Source organism: Plectropomus leopardus, chromosome 19 (assembly GCF_008729295.1).
Source record: "Plectropomus leopardus isolate mb chromosome 19, YSFRI_Pleo_2.0, whole genome shotgun sequence".
In the NCBI taxonomy this organism is placed as follows: Eukaryota; Metazoa; Chordata; class Actinopteri; order Perciformes; family Serranidae; genus Plectropomus; species Plectropomus leopardus.
The window spans coordinates 18209501-18225963 of record NC_056481.1 but is presented as its reverse complement, the minus strand read 5'-3'; the positions used below and the strand labels follow the sequence as shown (position 1 = coordinate 18225963).

The window sequence follows — 16463 nt, the reverse complement described above, 5'->3', positions numbered from 1 at the left end:
AGTTACAGAATTTCGATTTTCCGTCATCAGAAACAGACGTCACTTCACGTGATGCTCCATATGACACCACAGAGGAAAGGACGTCTCGTTTGTCTAAAGACATGTCTCTCTCCTCACATCTCCTCCTCAGCTCCTCCGCTCGCATCTCCTGTGGGTGAGACTGAGATGCAAGAAAGAGACACAAGTGAGGGAAACATGGATGCGAGATAAGGAAATGGGATGGATAGTTTGTCTTCCAATTTGTGTCAGGGTTCCTGTTATTCCTCATGTGTTTCCAAGTAAGTCTTTGTAGTTTTTGACCTGTTTCGAAATTTTTGACCGGCCTTTTGCCTTGTGGACTTTGTACTTTTGCCTGTGTGGACAGATCTTCCATGTATCGACCCTTTGTCTGATTGAAAGAGCGTGCATTCTTGGGTCTTTCTTGTGTCCGTTACAGGCAGGAGCACTGCCACAGAAGCGAAGTAATGTACTGCTGTAGATGCAGGCAAAACACATTAGCCTCCTTCAAGAAATCTATATCAGTTATACCTATCTACCTTGCCGTCAGACAACCTTTTTAACAGGGGAACTGAAGCCGTTGTATACATCTGTGCTCTCTGTGAGACCACCAGACTGCTTTGACAAAAACTGTAATTTATCTTGCAGAACATGGGAGTTGCTAAGGCGTGGAAAACTGAAAGACTCTCCCCTGCCCTCCTGCAAAATCAGTCTTTGCAAAACAGTAACTCATAACCCCTCTGTTTCTGCCCTCACCTAACCCCTAATAGTTTTCGTACAGCCCTTTTAGTCATGGAGAAATATTCACAGCTCTTTTCAACAAAAAGCATATGTTAGTAACATAGAAATGTTCAGTTGTACCTAACAGGTGGGCAGGGATGGGTCCTTTAAGGTTGATGTATTTGGGACCGTACTGATTGTAGAGCTGGCGACGCACAAAGGCGTGCAGATGCTGGTAGAGGGGTTCAATGGTCCTGTAGATTTCCTCTATATCCTCCTCAAAGGTTTTAGACTCATACCAAGAGCGCCAGTAAGCTCCAGTGTCCGCAAACCCTAAACAGGACAAAATATCAATGTTCTTTCAGTCTGTTTCACTCTCTTTACCATCTTTCCTTTCCTCTATCAGTCATTTCTATGTCTTTACTCTTTTGTAATGTCATTCTTATTGAATTAATAACTTATGGTAACATTATGAACCTTTGGCTTTCAGTGTCAAGTGTCAAGCGGAGAGTTCTCACCATCAGCTCGAGAGGCTTTGTTGCTGAGCTCCACAAACTCCGGGTAGTACTCCCTGAGAGGTACACCTGAGGCATTGCGCCAGCCCTCCCACACATACAGCAGCCTCTTGTAGCTCCTGGACTTGGCCATGATATCTGTGAGCTCTGCAGAATGAAAAACAAAATCACACCTTCAGTCATAAAGAAAATGGATGGAATATAAAGGAAGGATGACCGAAGCTGGAGCACAGACAAAAACTACAACTCAAAAACAAAAGTTTGCCAGTTTTTCCTAAAAAAAATCTCGATCTATCATCAGTGTTGAGATGACTTCATGCTCTCTCAGCAGGAAAAGGCCAGGACAGACATAGTATCCAACAGATAATATAGCTGAGTTATGATGACTCCATGATATTCTGAGCTTCATGTAAAACAACATTTATGTCTAAAAATGCCAGTAATAGAAACTGAGGGTGAAAAAACAGAGAAAGCTGAGGATCATAAGATGGCAGAAAAAGTGACTGTTGATAGTCTTATTGTTATTTTAATGACAGCATTGTGTTTTATAAAAGGATGTAGGTAACTTTGAATAACCCTGTTCCAACTTAGATTTTTCCAAAAGCAGCATCATTCAGGGAGTGCACTTTTAACAACAGTAAATTCGCTTTTTTTATGTTTATGAGTGATACTTTTAGGTAAAACTAAAAATATTTGTCATTTCGTGTGTTGGTAAAGCATTTCTCTCAAAAACCTTGAGCACTTAATGCTAACAAAACACAGAGCCATTGTTCTCAATGCATGCTGACAGTGTTAAAGCTACTGACATGATGTTTCTTTAGCTTTTTACTCAACACTCATGGGTACTTCCATAAACACTTCCTGTGGAGACCTCTCTGAAGTCATTTTGCTGTACTGTTACTTTTCCAAGAGCCAATAAGATCTTAACCACTTACAGCTGTTTTTCTCTCTAGACTTCCTCTCCACATTGCTGTGCATTTCATAATCCTCAACATGGTTCTAATCCCTCCCTTTTTTTCAAATGAAAAAAACATCTTTTATTGTATAATTCATACATTAAGCATCGACCTGAGCTGTTATTCTGTATTCACTCACCAGGATCCAGGCTCCAGCTTACGTTTGGCTCTGGATATACTTTGGATGTTGAATAAATGTCGTCCATGGTGCTGAGAATGTGTTATACTGGAGACACAAAAACAGAGATCTTGAAGTCAGTCTTTGATGTTCAAAAGAAGTCAGCAGTAATACAATGACAAAAACATTTATTACAAAGACTCACTGCAAATTTCTTATTGTAGAATATGAAACAGAAACAAACCTTTAGTCTTTCATTCTCGGGCAGGTTGGCAGCTCCCAGTATCATGATCTTGTCCAACAGTTTCTTGTCTGAAGGGTTGAGTGCTTCAAGAATCTGACTAGAGAAGACCTGCTTGGCCTTTAAACCCCATGCTGAGGAGAAGGCCTGCTCTTCAAGGGATGCCTTTACCTAAAGACAAGAGGAAGCAAATTAAATATTTAATATCTTTATTCCTGCATTTACCCAGAATTTAAAGGCCTGCCAAGAGGCAGAAGGGCATATATAACATCAGTCATTTAACTTCTTTAACTGTTTTTTAAAACGTGTGCTTCATGATCATGCAAGGGCCACAGTGAAGAATACTATATTCCTCTATAATCAGCTATTATTGACGTGTGTCAGGAGTAGAAAATGGGCAGCAGTGACAGTACATTGGGACCTGGTGTGACCACCTTTGTTGAGTTTGGAGCTAACCCTAGAGACAATCTGCAGCTCAGTTAGCATGATGCAAGGCAAAGGGAAAAGACTTTTTTAATTTTTTTGAAAAACAGGCTTTTACTTTTTTACTAAAGAAAAATTGCCTGAGCTCTGCATGGGCCATTTTACCATAACTCGTAATTTTCAGCCAAAACACTAGACCATTTTTAGATATGAGAGTTTGGAGTTAATGCCCTAACGCTAGCTGCCAGCTTTGTTAGCAACATGCATTTACAGCTGTGGTTAACTGTGATAATGTAAATGCTAATTCAAATTTTTGGTGGTGAAAAACAGGCTTAAAACCATTAAAAAACGCACTTAACTGAAAAAATTTAATATCTGACTCCTAAAAGGTTATTTGAAAATTAAAATAACTAAACAAGAGTTTTCAGGCACCCAATAACACTAGAATAAAATTTCATTAGATATGAGAGCTAAGAGCTAATGCACAAATGGAATTTGCTGTGTCATGCCATAATGCAACGTAACCAAGGTTGTCAGTGTGTTTAGCAACTTGTCAATGAATGCCACCCACCTATCACTGCAAAATGGCAACATGTCAAGAGCCAAGACCCTTTCAATGTTTAACTTTAAGCATTTATAACATTTAAACTGGTGAGTTTATAAAAAAGGTAACTCCCCAACATACAGTTGTCATGTAATGTTAAAATTAGCTATAGTGACCACAAGTAAGTTTTTTTTTTTAAACCACCAGAGGACTATAAACACATTTTTTCCCGCTGTAAAGTTGAACATTTTAACAAGGGGCCTATGACTTGCTCTTTGAGCCAGCCTCAAGGGGTTTAAGGTTAAGGTAAGGGGGGTAAGGAAATGCATTGTGTCAGTGAGGGTCCTCACAAATTCAGAAGTTCAAAAATGTGTGTGTGCATTTTTTGTGTGTGCATGAGCAGGGTGCACATGCGATTCAATCTGCCACTTTATTCTAATAGTTTTAATGCACTGAAATACATTTAGAATGCAGCTTAAGTGAAATGCCAACCTTAGTTGCTTTTATTGGCTGCTAATATTGCCACGTTAGACCATAAAGAATGTAAGTGTGTGTAAAATTGTGTACTGTAATGAGTGCATCCATCTGGAGAAAGTGTATTAAGCAGAGTATATCACAAAACAGACAGCTGGGTAAAATAAGTGGCCAACATAATGGTATGGAAGACCCCTTAGTTTGTATTAAAACTTAAAGACGTTTGCACTGCAGACATTCAGATCTGTTCTATATTTCCAGTGATAAACAAGCTGAGTTGGCTGTTTTGGGAGGAAACTGAGCATCTCATTCTGGAGAGAAATGCCTAGGGGTGATCAGAACGAACCTTTTGTTTCAGCTCCACAGAAACCCTTGAACATGCATATACATTCATGGTGACATGGTGCCAGTGTTGGCAAGAGCTGATCCAAACGGGCCAATTTCATACCAGGTGAGAGAGAGATTTAGCTAACACATCACCCTCTAAGCTCAAGACTCTGGGAGTTGTCCTACCTGAAGCTTGGAGTTGTGATCTGTGATGTTGGTGTTGTAGTTCCAGCTGGCGGAGACACTGGAGAACAACACCTCTTCAGCAGTGCTGCTGTTGTAGTCACTGAGGAACCTGAGTGCGTCGTCTGTGGTGTTCTGATAATTCTCTGGCTTCCAGCTCTCCAGCAGAGCCTCAGAGAGCCCCAAGACTGGCAGCAGCAGCAGCACTGACCACAGAAACCTGTTCACACCGGTGCCCATGGCTAGCCTCCACCAAAGACAGAGTGGAAAAGAAAAGTGTAAAGTGATAGAGTTGGAACGAAGAGCTAAAAATACACGTGCTCCAATGAAATGAGAGTACACCGTCCCCCTGGAGCTGTTGTCTCATCCACTCCTTCACTGCTTCCTTCTCAGCCTCCCAGCCTGGCTGCTGGTGAAATGCACAGAAGTCAAAGCGAGCTTCTTTTAAAGTGTCAGTGTAACCCAGCCCACTCTTCTTGCCACTTTACAGCACTGGACACATTTCCCCTCCAGTTCCCTTCCCTACTTATCTTCCCTTCTATCTCCCTCCCTTCTTTTTCTGTTTACCTGCCAAGATTCAGATGGATGACAGTATCTTTCACATCCAAGTTTGTATAACTCTACAAGACTAGTGATAAGATATGGCACACCGATGCACTGTGCCTGTCTGCCTGTGGAGTGGCACTTGCTGCAACTCAAATCTTTATGATTCTTGTTTAAACACTTTTCAGACCTAATTTAGTACCCCAAATCGACTTGATCATAGATATAATTAACAAGAATGCCTTTGCAAGTTTGACTTTGGATTTCTTTGTTAACACAAAGGGCAAAGATGTAAAGCTGCAGGCTGCATTTAGATTGGAAAAATCTTAATGTCTATAATAATTTTGGCTTTGAATAATGGCATCTGTAATGTTTTAAATCTGAGATATATCAGCTGACAAAACATTAACTTAGATACAGATTTTTTTTTTTTTATTGTAGTTGCAGAGGTACTAACTCTGCTTGTTTGATATTTCATGTGAATGAAGGTTAGAGAGTTTAAGGTAATTTCTTTCACACCTTCTACTACATAAAAACTTAATTTAAGGGGGCAAAGTTACTTTTCACAATGAGCAATCCCGGCTGGTTTCACGCTTAAGCAGTTCGTCTGTGTAAACAAGACCATAAAACAGCAGAGTGCTGTTCATGCCTCCCTGACTGATTCATGCACTGGATTTGGATGCCAATACGGCTGATCTGAAACAGCTGGAGGGGCCCTGTGATTAAAAATGTTTTCAGATAGTCCAGGATAAACACTCTGAATTTGTTTATTATTACACAGATCTAATCGTTCCAAGGGTTGCAAAAACCTTGGTTGCGCAATTGAAGCTCAGGCAGAAAAGAACCTAATGTCTGAGGTCAGTGAAAGTAACAGGAAAGTAACTGCAGAGTGCTCTCGCTCTCTACTCAGATGATATTTTAATTGTCTAATGATGTTAGAATTTAACTTTGTTGGGACTTTTGTAAAATGATGTTTTGCAAACACTGGGTTTTGTTGTCCATTCCATATGACTGAATTTTGTTATTCTACATGAGGATGATGTTGCCGTTAGATTTCTTGCACGACATCTAATGACACTGGTGACCAAGTAGTGCCTAAAACAGTATCAAAATAGAGCTTGTTTATTTAAAAAAAATGTGCAAGTCAAGCGGCCCTTTGTCAGAGATCTTATTTAGTCACGTGATGGTTTGATATCCACACCTGTATCCAAATAAAATGTTATCATGATTTTTAACTTGACTCAAGGTGAGTGCCAGGCAGCGTTCAAGTGTCCTGATAAACTGACACATGGCAAAACATGTGCACTGATCAGATGAGTTGTATTGGACTGGACTGCAGGTATGTAAGCCAACTATTTAAAAAGTGGACACAGAACATTGTGAACTTTGGCACAAACACAATAAAGGATGTTGTGAAATCAAGTTGTGTATGCAGGATACTCTGAATAATAGAGTGCCTTGTGACTTTGGATAAGCATTTTGTAAATTATGATGAAGTGAAACATCATCCTGTGAAGCTGCTGCAGTCATTAATCTAATGATGAAATCTTTGCATGAGAGTCTAACTATAGTGATTACACTGTTTGTGGCATCATTTGTCATAATAAGTAATAAGATAATCATCATCATGATCCTCATATTTATGCTGCATGTAAAACAGACATAAGCCCATCAACAAACTTTGACAGATACATTTTTTTTCTAGCCTGCACTGACCTCTAGTGGATGTTTTAAATAACACAAGTATCTCAGCTATGATCTACACAATAGTATCATATTATATATTTATGTTTTAATATATATAGCAATATTATAACAATATATAATGTTAACCATGCCTCCTACAGAGATGGGTGTTTTTGTTTACCAGTTTCAGTGGACGTCTACCTTGTGCAATGAGCCCTGCCCTGTGATCAGCTGCTCTGAAAATCTTTACCCTGCGGTAATTCCGTGTTCACCTCCAGCCGACACCTCCCCTTCTCGACTGCCTCTTGCCAAAAACTTTATCCTCCTCAACTACCGCCAGTCAGACTTTTCTGAAAAGTTTTGTTAACAGCGCCAATGGGAGAAATGACGGAGCAAAAGAACTTTTCTGAAGTTATCACTCAGATATTTAAAGAAGCGCCAAATGCCAGGAAGGACCTTGCTAACCAAAGCAACCTCCTCCGCGTCGCAGATTACTGCGAGAACAATTATCTTCAGGTGAGTAATGCTGAGAGAATAGTCACAACAACGTCTCCGTGAAAGCAAAACTTTGAAATAGTTTTAAATCTTTCGAGAAATAAAAATCGGTTCAAGACGTTTACACGTGTAATTTCTCTTGGTTAAAAAAAAAATCCTGCAGGCAGAGGATACTGAAAAGGCCATTGAAGAGGCCAAGGGTTTGGTTGCCCAGGCGCTGGCCAGTGTGACCTATCAGATCAACAGTCTGGCCAGAACCCTGCTGAGGCTGTTTGACGCCCAGGCCATGCAGATCAAGGATATGGAGTCCTCAGTCAACCTGCTGTCACTGGTGAGGAACACCTTTCACCCTAAAATACTGTACACCTGAGCAGTGCCGCACCCAGTACACTCAGCACCCTGGGCAGGCTTCCTCTTGGGCCCCCCCCCCACCCCCACCCCATATTTTTTGATGATGATGATAGTGTTTTGTTTTTTTTTTATTATTATTATTGTAATTATTATTTATTATTATTATTATTATTATTATTATTATTATTGTGTATCATTTTTACTATAAACAAAAATCAGAGTTACCGAAAAATAAACACAACTTGGCTAACAAACTATAATAAAAAACAAACAAATTAATAACAGTACGTGGAACGGTAAGTTTTCAAATTTAATTTTCTATTTCCCTGTAATTTTTGTACCACGGCCTGGATGGCTTTTATCTTTTTATTTTTACTTATACTATAAGCGGGCACACCGCGACGCTTTACTAGAAGAATGTCATCAGCAAAACCATTGTTTCCCTATGGTACAGCGTACCTGTTGGGCGTTCTACTCTTGCTGCTGCGCAACACGTTTTTCTGTTGGTTTTTTTTTGGGCTTCCAAGCCATTTTTGGAGCGGTCACGCCTAGCGCAATGTGTCTTGGTGTGATCGCCCCCAATGCTGCCTGCGTCGCTTGTATGTGAAGATCCCCAACTGCACCTGAACTCTGCTGCCCAAGAAAGCGATGTGATCTCTGCATAGCTGACAATAAATATCTATAAAGGTGCAGTCCATAGAAGATTGCCAATTTGCTTTTTGTTTGATTAAGTAACAGAATAATGAATAAAGCGAGGAATTCAGTTTCCTACAGTTTTTTGATTCAACCAAAATCATTGCTGTTTGCTACCACAGTTCATTCTAAGGTTATTATTTTTATGCCGTCACTGGTTGTACAAATTATTTGTTTTTAATTTTAACCTTAAATATCTGTATTCACGTACAAACTTCATTAAAGGTCTAGAGTGAACGATTTAGTAGCAGTGAGGTTGAAACCAAAACTTCTCCCGTGTGCCAAGGCGTGCAGGAGAACTTTCCAAAGGGAAAAAGTGTTTTATGTGTCCATACTGGGCTACTGTAGAACAACATAATAACAACTCCACTTGCTTTTTGCATGAAATCTGTTACCTTAAGGAGCTCCTGCACAAATTCACCACATTCAAACTAAAATAAAGATATCTGAAGTCTTACTTTTGATTAGATATTTGGGAACCAAGAAGTGTGCAAGCTGCTGCATCTATTTCAATTGCACAACACCTGTTGTACTTCTAATCTGTGTTCAGTTTGGTTGCTATATTACATTGGTTTTCATTCATTTATTTATTGTCCGTAACCACTTGTCCTTGTAAGAGTCGCGGGGTGCATTGGTTTTATTGTTTGCCATATCTTCATAAGAGCAACCCTCCTAAGGGAACAAGTGGTGTGAAAATGTGTTCACACTGTACTCTTGTCCAGGGTGCAGCTATCCACTTTGAGTCAGTGGCCAGGAGAGAGATTGGTGCTTTTACTACTCCCAAAAACAAGAGCCGTTCCAGGCTTATGACCCCACCGACTTCAGGAAAGGAGCCAGAGAAAAGCTACTCAAGAGTGCCGATATCATACTCCATCTTGGACTCTTTTGGACACTGTTTTGAGGTAAATCAGATGCCGAATTGAAAGGCTAAACTTACAACAGAGTTTGAGTCCCCACACCTGTCACTGTTTCCCCATTCAATTTAGGATTTTTAGCACAATGCATCACATGAAGTATGATGTCTGGGGTGACTGTGGTGTTGCTGAGATGCTTTTTTCACCTTCACCATCTTTTCCTCACAGGCCACTGAGCAGCAGCCCAGAAAGAGAGCAGACACCGCAGACAGCATAAAGAGCACTACAGACTTCTCTGTGTATGTAGATGAAATCCCAAATTGCCCTTTTAATAGCAACACTGTTATTTTTATTAAACATGCCACACTTGAAATACTGATTATTATAATATGAGCCTGTACAATTTATAATCTGAAAGGGCTGAAAGATTTACGTATTGTGAACTAAAGAAACCGTTTGAGGAAGCATGCTCATTTGCTTTTCTGACGAGTTACATTAGAGGATCAATGCCAATCTTTAACATGTCTGTCTGTTAAATGTTAGTCAGCAGGTGGTTAACTTAGCTTAGCATGATAGCATTATGACGGGAAACAAGGGAACACATGGCGAGCTTGTTTATTGAATCCATATAAAAACTGTTGTATGGAGATTTTCTTAATACATCCACAGTTATTACGTGCACACTTTTGCTGCTCTGTAGCATGCTTCTCCTTCCATGGGGCAAAATGAGGGATGGTGACTCAACACTTTATCAAGGTCAAAATAGTGCACAATCACCAAAACAACCACTACATCCTGCACTAATGATTTGGTGCTTGTTAGAGACGGCCGCATAAGCATTTCTACTGCAAAAGATATGTGGTCAAATGTGTCCCAGAATGAGTGAGAAATGCATCCTGGTAGCCATTTATACTTATATACTGTATTTAACTTTATCCACTTGTGATCAGATCACCTGAGATACATGTTGATGCCAGGTGTAAACAGGGTGAAAATACTGAACTATTCCTTTAAGAAACTACAGCTGCATCACTCTCAGGAAGTCACTGATCATATTATCTGAAGATGTTTTTTCTGTGTGCAGATCCAGTTTGGGCATCGCTGTGCCTCCACCATCAGTCCCCACTTTGCAAAGCAACACCACTACCGACAACCTGCCTGCCCCTCCCCCTCCTGCCGATTTGGACCCCAACGTGCCTGCACCTCCTCCACCGCCACCACCTCCCTCTTCCTCCATGGACACCAGCCTCCCCCCTCCTCCACCCTCCTCGACCTCACCCACATGTCTTCCCCCACCTCCCCCTCCTCCACCAATCTCTCCGTCAAATGGTGCCTACCCTCCGCCACCTCCTCCTGCAGCAGCAGGAGGTGCCCCTCTTCCTCCCCCACCTCCTGCAGTATCAGGAGCTGTACCCCCTCCTCCCCCCCCACCTCCTCCAGTATCAGGAGCTGTACCCCCTCCTCCCCCCCCACCTCCTCCAGTATCAGGAACTGTACCCCCTCCTCCACCTCCTCTAGTATCAGGAGCTACACTGCCTCCTCCTCCTCCACCTCCTCCAGTATCAGGAGCTGCACCTCCTCCTCCTCCTCCACCTCCACCACCAGCCCACAGTGGCACCTCTGGTATTGTGCCACCACCTCCTCCACTTCCTCCTTTCTAACGAATATAATGTTACCGGATGAATTTATTCTTATTACATTCACCCTTTGATACCTGGATCGACATAAATTGTCTTGTGCTGCGTTTAGACGCCTTTCATTTATTTCAGTGCTAAAACTTTTGCACCCTAAGCAAATTGGTTTCATTTTTTTATAAACATGGTTTAAAAAAAAGGGCTAAAAAAGTTCTGCAAATTTTAAGAAATTAATTTAGAGAATTATCTTTAAAAGAGTTAGAGGGAAATGTCCAGAAAACTATTATTAATATTACTGCGAATTTTTTCTTGCTATTTTTGGGTCATTACTTGGTAACCTGCTTGTTGCCCTCTTTGCATGTTTTCGAAAGAAATCAGGTCAATTTGCACAGGTTTCAGTGGTTTAGCTTCTTGCAGGCATACAGGGTTTTGTCATTAGATATCTAAATTGTGCAGCATGGGAAATATTTTCAGGCTTTCTTGTGAGATCAGCGTTATGCATAAATAAAAGCTTGAAAAAGTGTGTGCAGTGCTTTAACCTTGAGCTGTTTCATGTGTGTTGAATGGCACAGTGTGAGCCTCAAATGATATTCTTCTCCTGAGACAGAAAATCCTCCTTCAAAGTGAAACATTTTGCAGCAGTACAGATACCTCCGACATGTTTCAACAGTGCTGTGGCTGCATTCCTAAGAAACAAGCTGAAACAGGAAATCTTGTGTTATCCTGTAATGTCATTTCCCTTCCTTATTACGTCTTTTATCACAATGTATCTTAATCAGTAAGAGTCACCCTAGCAGCCAGTGACCTTTAGCACAAGTAATGATAAGTTTACGTCACTGGCTGTGGTCTTTGTAAGTTCTGCTACTTTAAACAGGTCAGTGAGGCTGTAAAATGTCTGTTGAAAGTCAACACTCTACTTAACCTGCACTACATGGCTTGTACATGACGGTAAGTTTTATTTTCAACATAGAAAATATCAAATTAGGCAAAAATAACATATCTAAACTAAAAAATAACTAATAATTTTATTGTTTTATATTTGACTCTGGTAATTATGGCCTGAAACTGGAGGAACAGTCTCATCACACGAGACTCAATATTATGTAATAATCAAAAATGGAAAAGGAATGTTTCTCCACTGCCTCTAATTGCTGCCTACTTTTACTTTAACCAATCCGAATTCAAGTCTATAATTTTTGATGTAGCAACACGACATAAAAGCTACAGATTCAGTGCAGTTTTAACTTTGAACTGAGGTGTTATGTGTACAAAGTGTGCGAGCAAGATCAAAATCTACCATGTTGGATGCAAATAACAGGATTGAGCTGCTTTCACAGTAATTATATCTTTCTTAAAGACATTCTGTTTTATGTTTGCGCAATTTAAGGATACAAAGAGATTAAAAGCTACCTTTGAACTGTCCTGTATTGCAAAACACTGAAACTGTGAAACAGACCTCTAAACTTCAGGTTTAAAAACAGCTCAAAATGTGATTTTTTCATTTTCCTCAGGTGTAAAACCCGGGGGAAAAAAACTGCCATGGTCATTCATTATATTGCACTTGAGTAAGTATTCCCTTAAATTAATCTGACTGACTGCACACCTCACTATATGCATGTTGTACATATAGTTAACATGTCCTTTATTTCAGGATTCCCATCTTATGTGTGGTTATCGTCCTGTGGGTTTTTTGTTGCCATTTCGCAAAGAAGCACAGTGAAGCAGAACTCTCGCCCCCACCAAGGCCGGCTTACAGTCCATCTGTATACGTCATCCCCATACAAGAAGAGGAGAGAGAGGAAGAGGAAGATGAGGAAGTAATGGCAGAATATGAAGCCTATTTTCAACCTCGTTACAGCGACCCTCCCATGTACTGCTCAGGAGATGTCAGTCCGCCTCCTCCATACAGGGTATGTTTATATTTATGATGAGGATGTAATTTCAAAGCGTAGTTGGTTATTTTACCAGATGTCAAATATTTCCTCATCAGCAATCTAATTGCATCATCTCTGTAATTAAATGTCTCCTGTTCTCTTTTCCAGCTTGAACCACCAACGTATCTAGATCCCCCACCATCTTACACAGACCCACCACCTTACTCAGAGCAACCCTGACCTTCCTCGTCTTCCTCCTCCACTTCAAACATCCTCTAGCCTTAACATACTATACTTTTTTATTACAGCACAGTATCAGTATTATGGTATCATATAATTGTAAAGCTATTTGCATGGTATATTAAGATTGTAAATGTATAGGGAAAAATGACTGATGAGTTTCAGGCCTGCTTTTACAGCTCCAATCATGGCCAAAATTTGCAATTTAAATGTACTTTTAAAAATGCACTTGTATGTACATCACAGCTGATATTTCTCAACAGGTCCCTTCTTGAATGAGTTTTAGGACTAGCTTACAATGAGTCAAAACATTTTTTCTGGACATTTTTCACAGGCTTTACATCTTTTTACCTTAATTTGAGCCTATACAGGTTACAATAAACTTTAGTGCATATATGTGGTTCTATGTTTCATTTGGGACATACAGCAGGGATGCATGATATTGGAGTCTTTGCCAATATCTGATATGCCAATATATCACAACTCATTTGGCCAATAATCGATAGATACAGTATATCCACTTTTTTTCTCCACCTAATTTTAGTGATAATCAAGTCTCTTCTGTACTGTAATTCACATCATATTATGCATACTCTGATTATGATGGCACTGCAGCATATGGACACAAAAAGTACAGTGCTTTTCAATGTATGTAATATTAATTCATTTTGCAAAATAAGAAAAATACTTCAGCTAAGGGTTGATGTTTTGTACATGTTTACTTTGTTCACAGGACTGATCTACCTATAAATAATCCACTGAGGCTACTGAGGTTTCACCTATTTAAAATGCCACTAAAGGCCACCATGTGTATGTTTTTGCAAAAAAAAAAAAAAAAAGAGTTAAAATATTTGCGTTGGGTTGTTTACATGTGTGGTTAATAAGGTGTACGGCTTTCTATGTATTTTTATGTATTTTTAAAATTTCCTTTATCATGCTACATACTCTACATGCCTCTGCAAATTACCCACTGGGGACAGTGTTTTGGATTAAAATAATTTTTAACACATCATTTACAAAACAAAGTACAAACAGTTCCAATAAAGTTGGGACGTTATGTAAAGAGTAAATTAAAACAGAACGCAATAATTTGCAAATCCTTTTTGACCTGTATTCAGTTGAATACAGTACAGGGAAACACTGCTGAATTATCAGGGCCCAAGCTCATCTGAGATGGAATCAGTGGTAAAGTGTGCTGTGGTCTGACGAGTCCACATTTCAAATTGTCTTTGGAAATCATGGACGTCATGTCTTTCAGGTGAAAGTGGAAAAGAACATCCAGATTCTAACTAGCACAAAGATTCAAAGCCAGCATCAGTGATGCTATCAGGGTGTGTTAGTGCCCACAGCATCATGGGTAATGCATCTGTGAGGGCCACATGAATGCTGAAAGGTATACCGTTTTGGAGCAACATATGCTGCTATCCAAAAAATGTCTTTATCACTATGTCCTTGCAAGACAATGCGTAGCCACATTCTGCACGTGTTTCAACAGTGTGACATAGTGAAAGAGTGATCAGCCTGCCTGCAGTCCAGACATGTCTCCCACTGAAATGTGTGGCATGTTATGAGGGGAAAAATATGACAACAGAGAGCCCGGACTGTTGACTGCAACAGAAGTTTATCAAGCAAGAACGGGAAAGAATTTCACTTTAAAAACTATTAACGTCCTCAGTCCCCAAATGCTTACTGGGTGTTGTTAAAAGGAAAGGTGATGTCACAAAGTGCTAAACATGCCCCTGTCCAAACTTTTCTGATACATGTTGCAGGTTTCAGAATGAGTGTGTAGGAGCCACATATGTGCAAAAGGTTGACATGTTACTTACTATTTGAGCACTGGGTCACACTGGGATACCAGACTATTGACTCAGGCATAAAGGTAGAAGAGTTCCTGTTGACATCAGGTGTTTGACTGCGGAGGGGCAAAGGGTTTCTGACCGCTGTCAGGTTATATGCTAAGTGTTTGATTGTTGATGGAGGTGAAAATGAACATAAACAGTTCAACCAAAACCTGGAGACCTTCTTACCGTCATGCATGGAGATCCTCCCCAGTACAGAGCCTTCATTAAAACCTTTGAGCAAGGTGTGGAGGAAAAGGCAGGAAAAGCAGACTGTTTGTACTTTTTGCAACCTCAAAAACTGGTGCATATCTGCCAGCATATGGCTCCTGAGCATGGCTATGCGGTGGCAAAGGAACTTCTACAGGAACATATTGGTAATCAGTACAAAACTGCGTACATGGAAAAGGCTTTGGCCTTGAAAATAATAAAATCTGAAGATATGAAAGCGCTCAAGGCCTATTCCTTATTCTTGCATGACTGCCGTAATGTAATTGAGGAACTTGAGTACATGCAGGAGCTTGCCTGTTAACAGGAGAGCCATAATGTCAAAACTGCCATACAAAAATGAGGGTACAATGGAAGACCAAAGCTCACGACATAATGGAAACTACTGGCCACAGAGCATTCATCGAGCGTCGTGTCAGCATTCTTTCTAACCCTCTGTCTGGTGACATACACGACCCAGTGTCCAATTCTATTGGGGTTACGACTCTCACCAAATTTAAGTTGCAACCCAGAAACAAGGTGAAAGGAAGTGTTGTTGCCAACACATTAACATCTGTTGATTTGCCTGTGGAAGTTAAAGAACCAACATCAGATCCAAGGAAGGCTGAGAAAGCTGCGTGCCTTTGCTGCTCTCTCACATTGGAGGAGTGCAAGCAGTTTAAGGGAAAGAACCACAAGGAAGAAATTCTCTTTTTAAAGGAAAAGGGAGTTTGTTGTGGTTGCTTATGTATTGGTCACATGTGCCGGGATTGTGATCGGCACCTGACATGTCAAGTTTGTTGTCAGCCTCATCCCACTGTGCTTCACATCAAAAGGAAAACAACTGCTCTGGAATAGGGAGGAGAACCATCTGATAAGCAGCCTGCTTCATTAACAACATGTGGACATACAGGGGCTGGTAAGGACCGCTGCCTGCCATCCATCCTTCCTGTAAAGGTCAAAGCTGCAAGGAGAAATCACATCATAAAAACTTACGCTTTCTTGGATCCTGGCAGTTCAGGGACATTTTGCTCAAAACATCTAATGCAGAGGCTGAATGTTACAGGAAAACAAACTAGCTTCCTGCTGAGCATGATGGGGCAAACCAAAGTGAGTCCAGCCCACTCACTGACTGGTGTGGAAGTATCTGGTCTGGACAGCAATGATTTTTATCTTCTTCCAGAGGTCATCACACAGGAGAAAATGCCAGTCACTCCCGACGACATGGTGACACCCGAGGACCTGGCTAAGTGGCTGTACCTTTGAATGGAAGCAGCAATGTGGACGAGGAGCTTCCCTCCACTATGGTGAACTGAATCTCAGTGTGTAAACTGGAAGAAATGTTTGCAAACCAATACAACCAGGACTTTAGCAAAAGAAAGTTGGAGGAAAGGCAGATGTCCAAAGAGGACCTCAAGTTTCTTGAAATTGTGGAAACATCAGCTCAGGAGGGGAGGTACTGTTTGAAATTACCCTTTAGGAAAGGAGAGGTCTTTCTGCCAAACAACTTTGCAGTGGCTAAACAGAGGATCCAGGGTTTGAAGAAAAGG

The 16463-nt window shown here is 40.5% G+C and overlaps 3 protein-coding genes across 3 annotated transcripts in view; 2 read left to right on the top strand and 1 right to left on the bottom strand.

Annotated features, from left to right (window-relative positions):
• LOC121959090 (angiotensin-converting enzyme-like) overlaps positions 1-4907 on the bottom strand; it is a 43407-nt gene extending 38500 nt beyond the window's left edge. The window contains 6 exon segments of the mRNA XM_042508269.1: positions 859-1050; positions 1236-1379; positions 2328-2405; positions 2408-2414; positions 2551-2718; positions 4502-4907. Of these exon segments, the coding sequence (XP_042364203.1) occupies positions 859-1050; positions 1236-1379; positions 2328-2405; positions 2408-2414; positions 2551-2718; positions 4502-4738 (826 nt within the window). The 5' untranslated portion in view covers positions 4739-4907.
• Positions 4908-7004: 2097 nt separating this feature from the next.
• Positions 7005-10781, top strand: abi3b (ABI family, member 3b). The gene is made up of 5 exons (XM_042508268.1): positions 7005-7243; positions 7386-7553; positions 8989-9168; positions 9349-9419; positions 10205-10781. The coding sequence occupies exons 1-5, from the start codon at positions 7103-7105 to the stop codon at positions 10779-10781; spliced, it is 1137 nt and encodes a 378-aa protein (XP_042364202.1). The 5' UTR covers positions 7005-7102.
• A 776-nt stretch (positions 10782-11557) lies between these two features.
• Positions 11558-13365, top strand: LOC121959326 (extensin-like). The gene is made up of 4 exons (XM_042508588.1): positions 11558-11702; positions 12266-12319; positions 12406-12664; positions 12797-13365. The coding sequence occupies exons 2-4, from the start codon at positions 12294-12296 to the stop codon at positions 12866-12868; spliced, it is 357 nt and encodes a 118-aa protein (XP_042364522.1). The 5' UTR covers positions 11558-11702; positions 12266-12293; the 3' UTR covers positions 12869-13365.
• Positions 13366-16463: the final 3098 nt, after the last annotated feature.

Coding starts and splice junctions, on each gene's coding strand:
- LOC121959326 (XM_042508588.1), top strand. CDS start 12,294: ATGGTCATTCATTATATTGCACTTGA. Junction 12,320..12,405: donor ATTCATTATATTGCACTTGA/GTAAGTATTCCC, acceptor CCTTTATTTCAG/GATTCCCATCTTATGTGTGG. Junction 12,665..12,796: donor GTCCGCCTCCTCCATACAGG/GTATGTTTATAT, acceptor TCTCTTTTCCAG/CTTGAACCACCAACGTATCT.
- abi3b (XM_042508268.1), top strand. CDS start 7,103: ATGGGAGAAATGACGGAGCAAAAGAACTTTTCTGAAGTTATCACTCAG. Junction 7,244..7,385: donor GCGAGAACAATTATCTTCAG/GTGAGTAATGCT, acceptor AAAATCCTGCAG/GCAGAGGATACTGAAAAGGC. Junction 7,554..8,988: donor CAGTCAACCTGCTGTCACTG/GTGAGGAACACC, acceptor ACTCTTGTCCAG/GGTGCAGCTATCCACTTTGA.